Source organism: Orbicella franksi, chromosome 10, assembly GCF_964199315.1.
Source record: "Orbicella franksi chromosome 10, jaOrbFran1.1, whole genome shotgun sequence".
NCBI lineage: Eukaryota > Metazoa > Cnidaria > Anthozoa > Scleractinia > Merulinidae > Orbicella > Orbicella franksi.
Window position 1 is genome coordinate 13,673,917 of NC_138154.1, and position 19,121 is coordinate 13,693,037.

At 41.9% G+C, this 19,121-nt stretch overlaps 1 protein-coding gene across 1 annotated transcript; it reads right to left on the reverse strand.

Annotated features, from left to right (window-relative positions):
* Window positions 1-30: 30 nt before the first annotated feature.
* LOC145499982 (uncharacterized) lies at window positions 31-19,091 on the reverse strand. The gene is made up of 3 exons (XM_081479499.1): window positions 19,051-19,091; window positions 11,072-11,821; window positions 31-3,279 (listed from the first exon to the last, which is right to left on the reverse strand). The coding sequence occupies exons 2-3, from the start codon at window positions 11,817-11,819 to the stop codon at window positions 3,233-3,235; spliced, it is 795 nt and encodes a 264-aa protein (XP_081335625.1). The 5' UTR covers window positions 11,820-11,821; window positions 19,051-19,091; the 3' UTR covers window positions 31-3,232.
* Between the last annotated feature and the right edge of the window lie 30 nt (window positions 19,092-19,121).

A 19,121-nucleotide genomic window follows, 5' to 3' on the forward strand; every position in this document is an offset into this window, starting at 1 on the left:
TCGTGCATTGAACTCAATGTGATCTCTTTTGTCTGAGCTCCCCCAAGAATTTTGATCTATTCTAACTAACCTATTCCGAAATCAGCTTTTAATTAGACGAGGCAGCGTGGCCGAGTGGTTTAGGACGCGGAGGTCCCGGGTCCAAGGCCTCCACCCTGCCAATAGCGGAATTTGTTTCTCGGTAGTCCCGAGTTCAATCCTCTATCACGCTTTGTAAATAGCCAACTGGTCTGCCTCCTACCAGTTGGCATTTTCAACTATGTTACGTTTATTTGAAATATTTGTTTCCTTTGTTTCAGTGGCATGCCTGTAAACTAGCTAAGCTTAGTGCTTGTATAGCTAAGTGCGTGACCACTATGAATAAGATTTGCATTTTACAATTGAAATTGCCACATAATTATCTTTTACGTAACGCTAAGAGGGCGATGGAAACCAAGTGCGAACAGTCTTATCCGGTTACAGACTAGCAACGTAAATGGTTTTTCTACCACTATTGATATGATTTTAAAAACGAGCGCGCACTCTAAGGCCTTCTATCAATCGATCGTAGCTGCCTGTGTAGCCAATCAGATTGTGAAATTGCCCGCAACAGTTTGCATCGCACAGCAAGTGGATTCAGCATGCTAGGATCATCTAAATGTCTTGCTGTTTTCATATCAATCTTCTATGCATGCCTTAGCTTCTGGAAAGGATACCGTTATGGTTATAACATAGTGCGGTTTTCAACTGAGTGTAGTAAAACCAAAACTACAGTAATCACTCTCAATAGCCAATCACAAATTAAAGGACACACACAATACAATGAACCAATCAAAACTTCTCGAAGTAATCACATGTAACTGACGTAAAGTACGGGAAAACGTGTGCAAAGGCATCACGATGGGAGTTGGTTTTACAGTCGAACCTGTATCTAACACGTGCGGCCCTGTATTAAGCGCCCATCCTCTTTTAATTGGCCACCATCTATTAAGTCCTGATTTTTTGCTCATACAAACGCTGTATTTGTTACCTGTATTAGGCGGCCACCTCTATTAAGCGGCCGCGGCCACCCTGTAGCAGTCATATGTTTGTTTTTCTTTGTTATTTTTACCTCTGTTAAGCGGCTACCCTGAACGTAACAACTATGAAATCACGGAATGAGATATTTTGTCGTGTCATAGAAATACAGTACTGTGTACCGTAGAGGAGAAGAGGACAATTTATTGCACAGTACTTTTACACAATGTTACGTATATTATACCGTTAAGTTACAAGTTGGCACTGAACCTTGTTTAAAGTATTGATCGCTTGAAAGAGCGTTGATTGTCCTACTGCTTCCCTGCGTGAAGTGTTTTTGTACGATATGCCATTAAAACTGACATTAGACCGCGCCCAGTGAGTATTTTTAGTGCTCCTGTATTAAGCAGTCAGTTCCTCAAGTCCCGAGGGTGGCCGTTATATACAAGTTGGACTGTACTTCTGATTGGATGAAAAAGCTGCGCCAGGTTTTTAAGCCAACCGTGTAACGTTGTAATGCACCAATTACTTTTTGACACTCAGATGAAAACCGCTCTAATGGCAACTGCTGGTATGGCCTCAAGAAGTTCTGACGTCACATATGAAGCGTGCCCCAGTTTTAAGGTCAGCACATACGAGGGGACGAGTCCATGCGACTAGTCGCTGCAACAAAGTCGCGGAGACAAGTCCCATCGTGTAAAATGGCAATTTTTGCCACAAAATCTAGTCGCAGGGACTAAATTTGGTCCTTGCGACTAGTCCCACGAATTCAAACTGGTTTGAATTTTAGGGACAAGTCCCTGCGACTTGTTCGTCAAGACGCTTCGTGTGAACTGTTCGTGGGACAAGTCCCTGCGACCAGTCCCTTCGTGTAAACTCTTCCGGGGACTAGTTGCAGGGACTAGTCTCCTCGTGTGTACCGACCTTTACAATCCGCCTTGGCGGCCCACTTGCGCAAAGGAAATAAAGAAGAGTGACATATCGTAGTTCAGGATAATTGTGCTCAACGTTCAGGGCCGGGTTGTTGCAAAGCCGGTAACGCTAACCCAGGATTAAAAGTTAACCGAAGTATCTATTTTCCGCTTGCATAAAAATGATTTTCACTTCCTTTGTTTTGTGTAGTTTGAGATTACGCAAACTCAAAACTGAAGGACAAACAATATAAACAAAACGCCACACTGAAAAAATGCAAAACTGAAATCAAAATTCTCGCTAATCCTGGGTTGATTAAATCGGGCTTTGAACAACCCGGTTAGTAAATCGCCTGTTCGGAAGGTCTATATCCCCTCCAGTTTTCTAAGAGGAATTCCACCTCGAACTTTCTTGATAAGCTAAGAGAAATATACTGCCTGTTGCTACTGGGTTGATAAAAATATGTCATTTTGGATACCAAAGAAAGGCCAGCTATGATTTTCGGAAAGTTACCTGCTGCTGAGGTTTTCGGGAAATGGACCAAAAAGCAAATAAATTCGAGAAGACTCAAGTTCCTCTAGAATGACCAGCCTAAAATGAACCTCGAGAGCTTTCAAAAGCACTCCGTCAACTAGCCTTAAAAAGAGAAAACCGTCATGGAGTGCCCCTGAACGTTTGTCGATCCATGTCATCTAATAGTTAACAGGACTGAAATCCCGGTTGGGGGGGGGGTATACTCCCTTATATGGGCTATATGGGCTATAGAGGTATGTGCGACCCCCAAAGGGTAGGGTTTTTCAGCCGTTTTGGTCATAAATAGAGTGTCGATTCTGGCCATTTTAGTCTTAAAAAGGTATGGTGTTTGTACTGTAGTCGAATTGGTTATGTTTTTTAGAGGAAGCTACTTTTTCATCATTATCGATAAGACCATAAACAAAAGCCCTTCAAATATTATGTTTAGGGCAACTGTGTCAGCCGTAACGGTCATAAAAAGGGTATCAAATTTTTGGTCTGGTCATAAATAGGGTAGAGAAAATCGCAGATTTTGGTCATAAATGGGGTAAGGGTTTTGGGAAGTGGGCCGCACACCCCCGCCAAATGTTTCTGGGAGTACCACCCCCCCCCCCGGGACTGAAATACAACAGACCTTGAACCTTAAGTTTTAAGAACGCAGCTATGCATGCGTCGCCTTTCTTATTTGTAATAATCCACAGAGGGTTAAGCTAATCCGTCCTACTGAGCAATTCAAACAACAGTTTCCAGTTGTCAGTATCAGTACATCATGAATGTGTGGTTTCCTGAGATGCCACGTCAACCGCCATTTTCACAACAATGCGCAGCTTGATTTTGGGGCCTTTCGATGACGTTTACCTATAGAAAAGAGTCATTAAATTACTGATTACATATGGTGTTTACATCATGACAAAATGCGACATCATTTGACAATTCTTTCCTTTTCCAAATACATCGATACGAGGCCGAGTACTAAGAAGGTTCTCCCTGAAACGACTGAGCCTAGGCTTTGTTTGTTTGTTTGGTTTTTTTTTTTTTTTGCACGACCCCATAAGCTGCAAAGCTTTAAATCGTTCATGGGGCTAAAATATAGGCTGTCTGTCTGTCTGTCTGTCTGTCTAACCCAGCAAACTATTTAGGTCTATCTACACTAGGCTGGCCCACTGGGCTATATTTTACGCAACTTGTTGCACACTGTTTTCCCCTTTAGCAGCATTCTCGTCCCCAGTTCTACTCGTTTCGAGAAGGCTCTGGGGACAAGAATGCTGCCAAAAGTGACAGCGGTCAAACGCACTGCGAGCGCACAATCCCGCCGACAAACTAATGTAAGCTAATAGCAAATTTTTAAAATAATTGTGATCCACTTGGTTAATCGGCTCATAATTTGATTTACTACCACTAGTTTCCTAATGTTTTCTTATAAAAATCTTGCACAGTTTCGCTTCAAACTTGTGGAAGTTTGGGAGAACACGATCTCTTAAACTTCCACTCGTGTTTGTATTAAACAATTAGATTATGAGCTCGAGATTTCTATTTAAACAATAGAGTGTTTCTGTCGAGGAACTATCAGCAGATAGTTGCCCTTTGGAAATTTGATGTTCTTAAAACAAATATGCTGGTTTTAAAAACATCAAATTTCCAAAGGGGCAACTATCAGACCGATAGTTCCGAGACATAAACACTCTATTGTCTTTATTGTTCACCACTAAATCTTCTTACGCGCGCCAGTTCAAAATTCATATTCAAATATTTTCAACATTTTTAGATGAAGCCCGTGAAAGTCAAATGTCAAGTTTGAAAAATAAAACAGACAAAAACCCACTTAATACAATTTTCATTGTCTATTTCGAATTGTAGAATTCCGAAAGTAAAGGCCCTCAGAAAATAACGGCTTCCCGAAAGTAACGTTAATTTTTTTATCTTTCTATTAAATTCCGAAAGTAACGGCCCCCCCGAAAGTAACGATCCCGCCGAAAGTAGCGGCCCTTTCAAAAATGACAACTTAAAAACAATAAAATCTGTTGTATTTAATGTAACGCCTGTTTCAAACAGTACGGTAAGTGCTTAGAAATACAACTTGGCAGTGAATTGAATAATTTCCTATTTTATTTATAACAAATACCAATCAGTGGTCTCTTGTGTGTATTTTCAAAATCGATTCAAAAGCATTGCATAAACTACCTACCGGTGGAACGGTACCGTACTAGGGTCGTACTACAAATAAAATGTGACCAATTGTCTCTATTTGGATCAACTCCAATCAATCAAGCAGTCTTTTAAATATTCGCTCATTTCATCTTTACCGGTACTTGTACCGGTGTTTAACGTAGCACATTACATATAAGGGCTGTATGTGCTAGATACGGTATGATCAGAGTCAAATAATACAGTATTTAGTTCCCGTATAATATGAACGCTACTTTTCATTGTATTGTACACACGTTTGGCGCCTTTTTTTGTTACAGTATGCTTTGGTAATTGTAGTGTATGTCCATATATGGTATTTCCTTATTTGGAAGTGACCATGTGCTTGAATAGAAGAGACCATCTAAAATGGCGGATTAAAACGTTGTGTTGTCAAATCCAGTCTCTGTTTGTTCCGCAAACACCACATTTTGGCGACGAGGATGGCGGTCACATTAAGTGGATTACCGTGCATATCTCCCTTCGACTGCATTGGGGAACCAGCCACACTGGCTCAACGCTGGGACAAGTGGAAAGCTGAGTTCGAACTATTTGTGGCAGCTTCGGGGGTTGAAGACAAAGTGCAAAAGCGAGCTCTACTTCTACATCTCGCAGGACCTGGAGTCCGTGAAATTTTCAAAACGTATTCAGCTGAAGTGCGAGGAGACAACAAAGAGTTCGATAAAGCGATGAAGTGTCTCTCGGACCATTTCAAAGTGAAGAAGAACGTACCTCTAGCGAGACAAAAACTGCTTGCCAGCCAGCCGAATCCGGGCGAAAAGATCAACAACTTCGTTACGCGTTTGAAAAGTTTAGCGGAACACTGTGACTATGGTGAAGAAGAAGATAACCAGGTGAGAGATATTGTGATTTCGCATATCACGAATAAGGAACTGAAGGGCAAATTCTACCGCGAAGAAAACCTTAGTCTGACCAGACTTCTGGAAATCGTGAGCACCTATCACCATAAGGATGCCTTGGTTCTCGTAAGCGAAGAAACTGTGAATCGTACCTGGGAAGACCGAAGTAGGGGCGATAAAGGAGCGAAGAGCAAGCAGCCATGGCAAGGCAAATGTTGGAGATGCGATAAGACAGGTCACATGGCGAAAGATTGTAAAGTTTCTCGTAACCATACTTGCAGCAAATGTGGAAAACGTGGGCACATGGAGGTCTGTTGTCACACGAAACAGGATAAACATGGCAAAGGAAGAGGCAAATCTGGAAGAAAACGAGAAGGCGTACGAACCATAGGCGACCAGCCTGACCAAGATGACGTGGAAGGAAGCGAAGTCAGTAAAGATGATGGATTCTATGTCTTTAGCACCTCAGATGGTGAGTCAAACACTTTACCTCTTATGATTGAAAGTGAACCTGTCAATGTCATCATAGACTCAGGTGCTACCTGCAACTTAATGTCTGAGCAAGTGTTTGATAAAGTGTCCAATGGAAAGCTAGAGTTGTTAGAGACTGACAGGAAAGTTTATGCTTATGCATCTCAGCAGCCGTTAAAGCTTAGAGGAAAATGCATGTTGAACATTAGTGTACCTAATACACAAACGTCGTTGAAAGCTGAGTTCTTCGTAATGCCAGGCTCCGCAGACACATTGCTGGGCAGGAGCTCTTCTGAAGAATTAGGTGTCTTGAAAGTGGGTGTTTCTGTGAACGCTTGTCAACTCAAAGATGTTACTGATAAGAAGGCTGCCCTTAAGGCAAAGTACCCTCAAGTGTTTACTGGTCTTGGAAAATTGAGAAATTTCCAATTAAAACTGCATGTAGATGAAAGTGTCACCCCAGTTGCTCAAGCTATGCGAAGAATTCCGTTCAGCAGGAAACAAAAGGTTGTTGACAAACTAGAGGAACTTGAGAAGCTTGATGTGATAGAGAAAGTGAACGGTCCAACAAGTTGGATTAACCCCCTTGTTAGTGTCGAAAAGCCAAATGGTGATGTTCGCATATGTTTAGACATGAGGCAAGCCAATCGAGCGATATTAAGAGAAAAACACCCTGTGCCTACCATTGAAGAGACACTGCAAGAAATTTCAGGGGCAAAAGTGTTCTCCAAGTTAGATTTGAACATGGCATTTCACCAAGTAGAACTTGCTCCAGAGTCAAGAGACATTACCACTTTTGCAGGACCTAATGGTCTTTACTGCTACAAACGTCTGATATTTGGTGTCAATATGGCCACTGAGAAGTTCCAACACATCATCTGGCAGATACTCAAAGATTGCCCTGGCGCTCACAATATTCATGATGATATCCGTGTAGTTGGCGCTTCTGAAGAAGAACATGACGAAAGGTTGAATCAAGTCATGAAGAAATTAGAAGAGAGTGGCTTAACACTGAATTATGAAAAGTGCCAGATCGGCGTGAATAGCATGGAGTACCTTGGTAACGTGTTAACTGACGAGGGATTACAAGTATCTGGTGACAAAGTTGAAGCCATTGTGCAAGCACCAAGACCAAAGGACCAGTCAGAGCTGCGAAGCTTCCTTGGTTTGGCACAATATTGTTCAAGGTTCATTCCAAGCTTCGCGATCATTGCCAGCCCACTGTGGGATCTAACCAAATCACATGCCAAATGGAAATGGGGCACTGCTGAAGAGAAGGCTTTCCAAGCAGTCAAAATGCAGCTGACGCAGGCACCAGTCAAGGCATTCTTCAAACAAGGAGCGGAGACCCGTGTCACCACAGACGCCTCACCAGTAGGTATCGGAGCTGTCTTGGAACAAAAGCAAGCTAATGGCCTGTACAGACCTGTACACTATGCTAGCCGAAAACTAACTCCACCCGAGAGCAGATATTCTCAGTTTGAGAGGGAGGCACTGGCGGTGAAGTGGGGCTGTGAGAAGTTCTTCCTGTACATCCATGGAAATGAGTTCGAAATTTGCACTGACCATAAGCCGCTGGTCACTGTGTTTGGTCCACATTCAAAACCACCTTCAGCCAGAATTGAAAGATGGTTGTTATACATGCAGCAGTTCAAGTTTAGCATCAGACACATCCCTGGCAGAGAAAACGCCGCTGACGCATTGAGCAGATTGCCAGTAGATAGTACTCCTGATGCAGCCATCAAGCAGACAGAAGAATATGCACGCAGCATAGTTGCTGATGCCATACCTGCAGCATTAGCACCCCGCCAAGTTGAGAGAGAATCAGAGCGAGACCCTACCCTGCAACTGGTTCGCCATGCCATAACTTCTGGTGATTGGTCGAAACTCCAAGGAACAACCTACAAAGCTGTTAGAAATGAACTCTGGATAATGGGACAGCTGGTTATGAGAGGAAACAAAGTTGTCATTCCAGAAAAGTTGTGGAACCAGACCATTCAACTGGCTCATGAGGGTCACCAAGGGATGGTGCGAACGAAATCTCGATTAAGAGAGAAAGTATGGTGGCCAGACCTTGACAAACAAGTTGAAAAGTCAATCCGAGCCTGCTACCCATGCCAGCTGGTTGGACCCAGACCAAAGCCAGAACCAATAAGGTCAACACCACTGCCTCAAGGCCCATGGAGTGAAATTGCTGTGGACTTACTAGAGATTCCAAAGAAGGGACACTTGCTCGTTGTAGTTGACTATTATTCTAAGTGGCCAGAAATAGCTTTTCTGACCAAGACAGATGCAGGAAATGTGATCAAATGCATGGAGAGCATGTTTCGCACTCATGGTTTGCCTGAAACCCTCAGAAGTGATAATGGTCCACCGTTTGCTTCACGAGAATTTGAAGGATTCCTCGAGTACTTATCGATTGATCACAAGAAGGGCATCCCGTATTGGCCTCAAAGTGATGGCGAAGTAGAGAGGCTCAACAAAACCCTCCTGAAGGCAATCCGAATAGCACAACTACAAGGCAAAGATTGGAAGAGAGAAGTACAAGACTTTCTTTTCCAGTATCGCGGCACTCCCCATACAGTCACTTCACTATCTCCAGCTGAGCTCCTTATGGGCAGAAAGTTAAGAGATAAGTTGCCACAGGTTAAACCTTCTCGTGATCAGGCTACTGAAGCAGAGTGGCAAATTCTTCTCAGAGAAAGGTATGCTCGCAGGAAGCTAAGAGGGAAAGAGTATGCTGACTCAAAGAGACATGCCACAACAAGTGACAATGCCGAGGGCGACATGATCCTGCTACGTCAGAACCGCGAGAACAAGTTGTCACCAACATTTGAGCTCGAGCCGTATCGAGTAGTAGAGAAGAATGGAAATGCAGTTATCATTGAGAATTCTTCTGGCCAAAGTAAAATGAGGAATACTGGTCACATGAAGAAGTTTGTAGACCCAGGTGCTTCAGGAACTGAGCCCCCGGCTCCGTCAAAAACAACTGACACACCCAAAGAAGGAGCTAGTTTCGAGCAAGATTCGATGGATGGAATTCAGCCGGATTCCCAAAGACAAACTGTACCTTCTGCAGTTCCAGAAAAGCCAGATAGTCGTCCAGTCAGAAAAAGAGAGAGCCCTAAGTGGATGAAGGACTTTATTTGCCAAAAGTGACTGAACTCTAAAGACTGTTTATCGTGTATCAATTGTCGACATTTTATTCATTTGTTTTGAGACATTGAACTGAAAGAGCCAAGATTAGTTCATATGTTTTTTTTTATTAGACTTTGTGGAGCTCTTTATTAAGTTAGGGAGGGATGTAGTGTATGTCCATATATGGTATTTCCTTATTTGGAAGTGACCATGTGCTTGAATAGAAGAGACCATCTAAAATGGCGGATTAAAACGTTGTGTTGTCGAATCCAGTCTCTGTTTGTTCCGCAAACACCACAGTAATAAATACGTAACGCCTGGTCGCAGGTTAATACGTGACCTGAATGACCTTTTCATACGTATCATGTAACGTGTCTTCTTTGTGTAAAATGACTGCCCAATTACAAACGTTTTTTAACCATTCGAAAGTAACAGCTACCCGAAAGTAACGGCTACCCGAAAGTAGCGGTTCCTTGGGCCTGTTAAATCCGAAAGTAACGGGGGCTGTTACTTTCGGAATTCTACGGTATTTTCTATAAGCCCGCGGGTATTTTCCCCGGGGAGGGTACTTTGGGCATTTCTGGGTGAGGATGTGCCGCTGGGACACTGGAACCCTTAGCCTATACCAGAGCTAGTTCAGCTGAATTTTGCTATCCTATACTAGAGTAAACTCCCCAAATCCCCCCATCTATTGACACTGTTGAGGCTGATTTGCGTAAATTTAAACTTGCCGATTTGATTTTTTTTATATTTTTGAGTCACTGCTTTCCTTAGTCTAGATAAAATCTTCAACCAACTAGTCAGTTTTGTGAAAAATTATACCCTATTCTAGACCCAAACGCTTTGATTTATATACCCTATCCTAGAGTAAACTACTTGAAAACCATACCCTTCACAGCGGCACATACCTGTACAGCCCATATATGGCAGTGCCCCCCCGGGGTATTTTCTCCGGACGCGCACTAGGGGCTGATAGTGTCTCTCCGCGGACGAACACAATCACGTCACGTGATCAATTTAAACAAATAAGAATCGGAGAAAATTTAGTGATTTATAACGCGTGATAGTTGACGAGGGTGCAGCCCGCGCGAGCTGTCAACCATCACGCATAGAAATTAAGGGCGACTAATCTAATTGTTTTAGTATAGTCCTACTAGTCGTTCAAAAATTTAATCTAGATCCTCTTCAAAGACACTTTGAAAACACAAAAAAGCGGCTACGCTACTCACCATCTACAACAGAATAGATAGTGAGTAGCATAGCCAATCAGAGAACGGCATTCGTGATAGAACGCTTGTAGATTTATACTAAAACTCGATAGAAACGCGGTACATGACGTTGATTTTTCGCGTATGACCACTGTGACGCTACATGTTGCCAAGTGTAAATTCCTTTACAGCATTCTCATGCTAAAATTCAACGTCCACAAGTAACTGCGAGCTGAGACTCGCCCCAGATTTCTTTTAGTTTGTAAATTAAAGAGGGGTATGGAGCCGTTCATGTTCACTTAGGGATTAGCATGCAGAAAAGGCGGATTGGCGGACTAGGTGCAAGCCCGCTAATCCGCCTGTTCTGCAAGCTACTCGAGGATCAGAGTCCAATTTAGCTTAGAATAATCGATTTCCCAGAAAAGCTCATAATCAGTTCCCTAGTGATGACAGGGGCAACTTTGAATCATCTGCATTTACAAACGTTTTTTTTTTTTAATCACTTTATGGCGCATTGTGATCTGTTCAAGTGTTTATTGGTGGAGAAAGTGTAGGATATACCGTTCTGCGACCGACCAGGAGGACACAGGAATTCCTATTTTAAAGAGGAGTGGGTGTTCGTCGGAAAATGTAAATTGGACCCCCTAAAGAAAACCAAGTCGGGTGACTAAAGCTTTATTTGACAACCAAAAGGTAGCACACGAGAGCCGTTACTTTGGAACGTTATTGTAATAGTCAAAGTAACTCCCTTGTTTTGCAGTCCACGATTTGGCTATGTTCTCAACTTACCTATCTGACGCTTCGTGGCATTAGCTTTAAGAGCCTCGGAGAGAGTACTCAAAACGAAATCACTGATGTTGCTCCCGCTTACGTCCAAATGTGCCAAAGTGGTATTGACATTTAGGGCCTGGCAGAGAGAAGACGCACCATTATCACCAATGTTGTTTTTACTCATATGCAAAGTGGTCAAGGTGGTGTTAAAAATAAGAGACTCGGAAACAGAACTGGCACCAGAATCTCCAAAGTTGTTCTCGGACAAATCCAAAACGGTTAACACGTCATTGACTTGTAAACCCATCGCGAGATTATGTACCCCAGTGTCTCCAATGTTGTTCTTGCTCATGTTCAAAGTGGTCAAGGTATTATTGACATCGAGAGCCTCAGAGATAGCACTCGCACCAGCATCGCCAATGTCGTTCCCGCTCAAATCCAATTTGGTCAACACGTCATTGACTCGTAAACTCATCGAGAGATTATGCACCCCAGTGTCTCCAATATTGTTCTTGCTCATGTTCAAAGTGGTCAAGGTATTATTGACATCAAGCGCCTCAGAGATAGCACTCGCACCAGCATCGCCAATGTTGTTCTCGCTCAAATCTAAACTAGTCAAGGTGTCATTGAGTTTTAGTGCTGCCGACAGAGAAAGCGCGCCATTGTCACTAATGTTTTTTCCCCTCAAATCCAAACTTGTCATGGTGTCATCGACAAGAAGAGTCTCATAAAAAGAAGCGTCGACGCTCGATGTTTCGTTAAACATGACTAAAACAAAAAATACAAAGATACATGACCCTTTATGAGAAGTTCAAAATTTTAACACCACTTTATTTTTGGATTCACACTTTTAAGTAACCGCCAATCTCATACCCAGAGCCCGCGATCCGTTTGTTTAGCACCAAGAAATCGAGACCTCTGGGTCGACCTCCCGAGAAATCGGAGGGCGGGCCAGTGTGGTCACCACTGACCGAAAACGGGCAGACTCTGGGGACGAGATTGACTTCCGCAATGTGCACTCTTGAGGGTTTGTTTACGTGCTTGCTTTGATTCTTGCAAGACGTTACAAAATGTAACATTTCCCAACCACTTAGATGAGGTAAATTTACCGGTTTCATGTTAACCGCTTGATGCGAAGCTTTATCACTTGAAGAAGAAGCTGTTGGAGAAAAGAATTTAAATCGATTCCTATTTCGTCTGGCATTGGGGTGCCGTGAGTGCATAATACGGACTGAATCATTTTGAAAAGCGGTTACGCTCCAAGATTCGATTCAGCCCTAATCAATAACATACCGTATTTGTTCGAATAAGCACCCACCTCGAATAAGCGCCCATCCTAAACGCAGTAAAAGTTAATAAGCTCCCAGCCTCGAATAAGTACCCATCTCCACCCCGTCCCCCCTCCCACTCAACCTTGAATAAGCGCCCACCACGGTCCACTGCACACAACTACGTACCTCCTATGGTGCGGACCAGAAAAACGAAGGCACAGAAGGAGAAAAGCGTGGTCAAGTCACGTGCAGTATCGAAAAACATAGCCCATATGTAGTACAACATATACACACAACCTCGTTCCCAGGGTCTCCCATCTTTCCGCCCTCCTAGAACGAGAGAGGAGAGGGCGGAAACATGAGAGACCCTGAGAACGAGGTTGTATGTAGTACCGATATCTTTTTACTGATGAAACCTTTAATGCTAGTCATTGATGTCTTATATTAGAAAACAGTCCTAAGAAAATACGTGCGCGGATTGGTTAAAAATCGTGTTTCTATCAAGCAATTAGATTATGAGTTCGAGATTCCGATCGCGTGATCACGATCACGCATAGAAATCGAGAGCGAATAATCTAATTGTTTTAGTATAAATCTACTAGTCGTTCAAAACTTTATCTAAATCCTCTCTACAGACACTCGAAAACGTCAAGAAGCGGCTGTCCTTTTGTTAACAAGGGCACAGTGCTACGCTACTCACTATCTATCACCAATTATAGTTCACCACTAAATTTTCTCCGATTCTTATTAGTTTAAATTGATCACGTGACGCGATAGCATTCGCGGAGAGACACTAGGGACTTTAAGATACGCTACGGCGAGGTGCTACTACGGCTACTTTGGCCGTGAGGGACTAGGCTGAGAACAGTGTTTTACCCGCCAAACTCAAATGATTAAAATTCTGCTGTACGGCAACGGTGTGTACAGTCTCTACGTGTCTTTACAAAAATGACTACTTTCAAGGAAACCAGAGATTATTCTACTTTCATACGAAATAGGCTTGATTAATGACAATGATTTCCTTCTCCTGTATCCGTCTTACATCTCCCAGAACCCAGATTTGCCCTTTAGAACTTGATAGAGCCGCCTGTAATTCCAACCACAAAATAAAATATAAACTCTGATATAAAAAAGCTCGATTTCAACACGGAGAGGTTGTTCGTAGTGATAATCTAATCGGCGCGTGTCGCGGGTCGCGGGTAAATTGTGGCGGGTTGCGGATAAGTTGTCGGGGGTCCAGAAAATTGTGGCGGGTCCGAAAAATTGAACTTTTATTGTTTCCTAGTTTTCCAAAAACAATAACAATAACAATAGCTTTAAAATTAGCGGATAATAAATTTTACAATTTTAGTTTATTATTATTTGTAAGAAGTAGGGAGCAAACTCTCAAAATTCAAGCACATCCCTCCAGCTAGACAAACAACGAGCCCACGAAGTTCAAACGCATCGATCCCTAAAATTAGTAACCAGTTTCCAGTATGACAAAGGTAAACCATTATCTTTCAAAGCTGCTATTGTGACGTCACCAGTCGATCTGTCCGGTCTGATTCTGTCCGGTGGTTTTAAATCAGTTCAATGCGGAATATTGTTTATGCATTGTTGTTTCGGACAAAAATAAAACATTGTTTCCGTAACGAAATTCTGTTCATAAGGGACATAAAGCCCTTTAACGTTGACGGGTAACTCATCTTCATTTTGTATTCTTCTACAAGCCCGGCATCTTGGCGCTGGTCCTCTTTTCTTCTTCTTTAATTCTAGAGTCCAGACTTGTTGGTTTTTACTACGAGGGTCATTTGAAAGAAGTTTCTGTATTATTTCTTTTCTAGTTTTGTTGGTGCCCTTTTTATACATCAGGTTTTGTGGAATGACTGAGTAGGAATTTGCAACAACAGACAAGGCCTCGTTATCAGTTAAAAACAGCTGATGCAACAGATTACTGTTCTCCAGCAGTCGACATATGTTAAGTTATGTCCATATTATATGTTTACATAATTCTTTTCCAGAATTCTTCACGAAATCTGCACAATCACAAGAGGGACTTTTTCCTATTTCTACTTTATGATTAGAATTTTTTCTTCGGTTTACTACGATGTAGGCTCTTTGATGGGCTGTGGAGAAGTCCATTGATTTTATCTTGAGCTCTTCCTTCTCTAGTTTTGGCGTTTGTAGCCTATCGATAAAGGTTTTACTACGAGTAGGTCGGTACCGTCCTTCTCGTGTTCCGGCAGACTTTGTCGTTTAACTGACACTACTAGCATTGTGGCGATCATATAGGGATTGGGGCTTCCAGGCGTATCATGAGAAGCTGATATATTGTCTTCGTCACAAAGATCCTCCCTGATCAGGTCCTTTTCGAGCCGTTGAGCCCGCGGATCCGATCTCTTGTTGCTTTATTTTGTTTTTCTTGAAGAGATGGGCCTGTTCCACCCTTCCCTGCACCATCTTGGAATGCTTTATATGCCGCCGCTTCAAGTTAAATACTGTCCCGAGAATCTGCATATGCCGCATCCAGCAAGGACATGTTCTTTCTGTTCCTCTTGACCCAACTTGCGTGGATAAGCTCTGCGTGGTTCATTTTCGGAGCACATTCAAACTGCACGAAAGCACGAAAGATGTAATTCCGTCTTTTGTGCCACCACTCGATCCAGCTCTGGAGATATTTCCTCTCCTCGCTTTCTGCGACAAAGTTTTCTAAGTCTTCCTTTGATTTCTCGTGAGCTGTGGGACTTACTGCTTCGAGCAAAGCATTGCACAGGTCTTTAAAATTTCGTCTATCATGTTCATTTAGCTTTCTCGCTTGCCTATTTCTACGCTCTTTGAAGTGAAATGCGCAAGTCTTCAATTTGTTCAGCGCATCTGGACCAATAGCTCTTTTCAGGCCTTCCATATTTGATCCAGCCATGTCTGTTACCCAACCTCTTGGGTTAAAGAAGTAATTTTAGTCCTTTTTCTTCTCTCCTTAACACTTCGTTAAAACAGTTCTACGTTGCAGACGTCCTTTGTTTCACATTCCATCGTTGCGAGTGGTACCAGCTTTCGTAAAATGGGGTGATCTACACTTGCGGTAAGCGATACAAAGCCGTTGCACCTTTTCACTTTTCACTTGAAAAAGCAAAATTCCTTACTTAAGGTCATTCTCCAGTATTGCACTGCGCATCCCTACTGCGCATAATTTCACGCGTGATTAGCGCGCGCTCATTACAAAATGGCGGCTTTTTGTTTACAGCTGGACCTCGCCATAGAGGTAAATCGTCATTTTCTCGCAAACGAGTATGGTGACCTAATATTTTTTTCTGTTGTTCTGAATTGAGTAATAAATTTCTCTTTGTAAAATAAATATGGACCAATTCTCAGTGTAGGACAAAAAGCAATCGTCGGAAACGTGAATTTAGCAAGCAATCTTGACTACAATCATGATGCAATTATAAGGATTTATATGGGTATAAACAAGGTGCTGTTGCTCCTAAACGAACATGGGGACCCCTCATTTTTATTTCAAAATTTGAGTTCCTATAATATAAACAATCAATAGGCAAAGTTTCACAAAAATCTCAGTACAGGTTCTATTTCAGTGGAATGACCTTAAGATGTCTCATCCATATTGAGAGCAAATGAGGCCTTCAGTTAACTTGTTTTAAAAACGAAAGATGGTTTATCTGGGTTGCCGCGTCTGTCGTTTAGTTTATAAATGTGATATGGATCACGAGAATCAGAAAACTGTTTAAAGTGCGCTATAGCCTCAAAGTTATGTCCATGGGGTTCGTTGTTCTTTCTCGTTTCTTGTTTCTCATTTGGGATCCATTTTTTGTCAAGTGTTTCAATGGCCGCCTTTTCAGTTGAAGTCCAGTCACTTCTTTGTTTCATCGTCGACAGTATGATATTACTTTGAATTTGGCTTAGATATCACGGGCTTCGAAGGGCAGGTATGGTCACCGCAATGACACACGAATACGACTGAAGCAGAGATTCTTGACTCGGTTGATCAATGTAAGATAAGAATGAACGCTGCCAGAAAATATAGACAACTGTATACAGCAACTCAGACCCAGTAGACTGGTGTAGTATGCATAAAGCTTCTGAAAAAAGTATATTTCCAGACAGCGCCAACTCCGCGTGGTTGTAAAAACTGTCTCCGGCCTTGCTCTTTCTTTCACTGAAGCAAAGATTCTTGACTCAGGTGATCAATGTAAAATAAGACTGAACGATGCCTCGAAATATCGACATCTGTATACAGCAACTCAGACCCAGTAGACTGGTGTAGTATGCAGCGAGATTCTGGAAAAAAGTATATATTTCCAGACAGCGCCAACTCCACGTGGTTGTGGAAATTGTCTCCGGCTTTGCTGTTTCTTTAACTGAAGGAAAGATTCTTGATTCAGGTGATCAATGTAAAATAAGACTGACCGACAACACGAAATATAGACAACTGTATACCGTTTAAAAAGACGAGGGAACAGAGTTCTAAAAATTGAGCTCTTCGACACTGAAACGTATCAAAGGGATGTGTCGCAGAGTGACAGACTGACGTATGTCCAGTACAAGGTACAAGGCAGGCACCGCGCAGGGGGAGGGGCTGGGAGGGCTTTTGCCCCCACTTTTCACGAGATTCAAATTATGGCATTCGCGATTTAGTCTCAGATATTCGTGATGGTTTCTTTTTTATCATATGACGAATACATAGATATCAGAAACCAGGAGCAATTAAAATTATTATTAAAATTTAATATCACGTTTGTTAATTTTAGATTCATTTCCAGCCATTTCAGAGGACTTCAAATCAATTTTCGCATTTAAGCGCCCCACTCAAAAACCCACTGCGCGGAAAGGGCGCACATAAACTAAAATTTTAAAATTTATTATCCGCTCATTTTCAAGCTATTGAAAATACGATATATATATATATTTTAAAATATTTTTATAGCTATTGTTATTGTTACTGTTATTTCGGACCCGCGACAATTTTCTGGACCCGTGACAATTTACCCGCGACCCGCGACAATTTATCCGCGACCTGCGCCGATTAGATTATCTCTTGTTCGTGCAACGATTACGTGATAGGCCCGAAAATACAAAACTTTCGATTATAATAAAATACATTTTGAACAGTGATAAACAATTATAGCTCAGATTAGAACATACGAATCTTTCCTATCTACGGCTGTTCGGCCCGATACTAATTGCCTGAATTGATCATCTCGCGGTAGGTGTTAAAATCGTTCAAATTTTCTGTACAAATGACAAAGAAACAAAGATCTTAGAACTGATTTTTATGATTGAGAACTTTACCTTCAAACTAGGCTGTTTAAACGGTGAAAAAAGCGTTAAAATGAGAAGTAAACAGCAGGCTTATTTTCACGTAGTGAAGAGTACGTGAAACCAAGCACTTTCCCGTAGTAGAAAGCAAGGCTACGGCGGGAAAGCCTTACTGGTACGCGCGTCATGACGTCACCGGAAAGTGATCTTCATTAACTGCCGCCGTACTACAGCCTAGCCGTACTATGTCTTAAAGTCCCTACCCATAGTGCCCGTCCAAGGAAAATACCCAGATGGATAGTACTCGTCCTTGAAAATGTTTCTGTAAACAAGCGGGCTTACAGAAAGTAAACAATTGATATGTATTAAGTGGGTTTTTGTCTGTTTTCTTTTTTACAGTTGGCTTTAACGACCTTTCACGGCTTTCATCTAAAAAAGTTGAAAATAATTCAATATGAATTTTGAACTGGCGCGCGGAAAAAATTTAGTGGTGAACAATAAAGACAAGAGGGTGTTTATGTCTCAGAACTATCGGTCTGATTGTTGTCCCTTGGAAATTTGATGTTCTAAAAACTGGCATATTTGCCCTCGAAGCTTCGCTTCTCGGGCAAATATTTTGTTTTAAGAACATCAAATTTCCGCGGGGCAACTATCAGCCGATAGTTCCTCGACAGAAACACTCTATTGTTTAAACAGATAGTGAGTAGCATATCCAATCAGAGAACGGCATTCGTGATAGAACGTTAGTAGATTTATACTAAAACTCGATAGAAACACCGTACATATTTTCTATTTCTTAATTATAAACTAATTATTATAGGTTTAAATTATTAGATTTGAAGTTGAAATTTTAATTCTTATTAACTTATTTTAATATTGTAAGTAACTTCATTGACACGGAAATAAAGTTTCTGTTTGTTTGTTTGCTTGTCGGTATTGGCCCATCCTTATTGTTTGAAGTTATAGTCTGTCATCCCCTGCGGTTAAATAGGCTTTGTGTTACTGGCATGACAAAAGAACAGCCGTGGTTTCAAACGTCGAATTTAATTCAGGCGCGCCAAAGATCGGAAGAACTTTGCTTTGCTGAGGACCATTTTAAATGCTGGAAAACATTGATGCAGCAGGTTATGAATTCAGTTCGCCATGCACGGGCGACGGTAAGAACACTGACTAGTCGTGCCGAACTTTAAAATTAAACCTGTCGGATTGGACAGACTATTAGAGTAAGGATCCAAGATCAGACGGAATTCAGTTAACGTATGACAAAAACTGGGGTTTTTCGTCCCAGGATTTTCATTTAAACGTACTCTAACTATAATCTGAGCTTTCTGATTAAATATATTTAAGCGCCAGTGTCGGACAGGGTACGTGTCACACAGTGTTACAAATAAGTATTCGTGAAAACTAAACGGAATAAAATAAATTACAGCCCAACTTAGTAAATGTTACGTTAACACGAACATAGACACTAACTTCTATTCCCACCTGATAATCTCCGACGTTCTTGAACGAGCTTCGCGTTGTCTCACAGCTTCCGCAGCTGA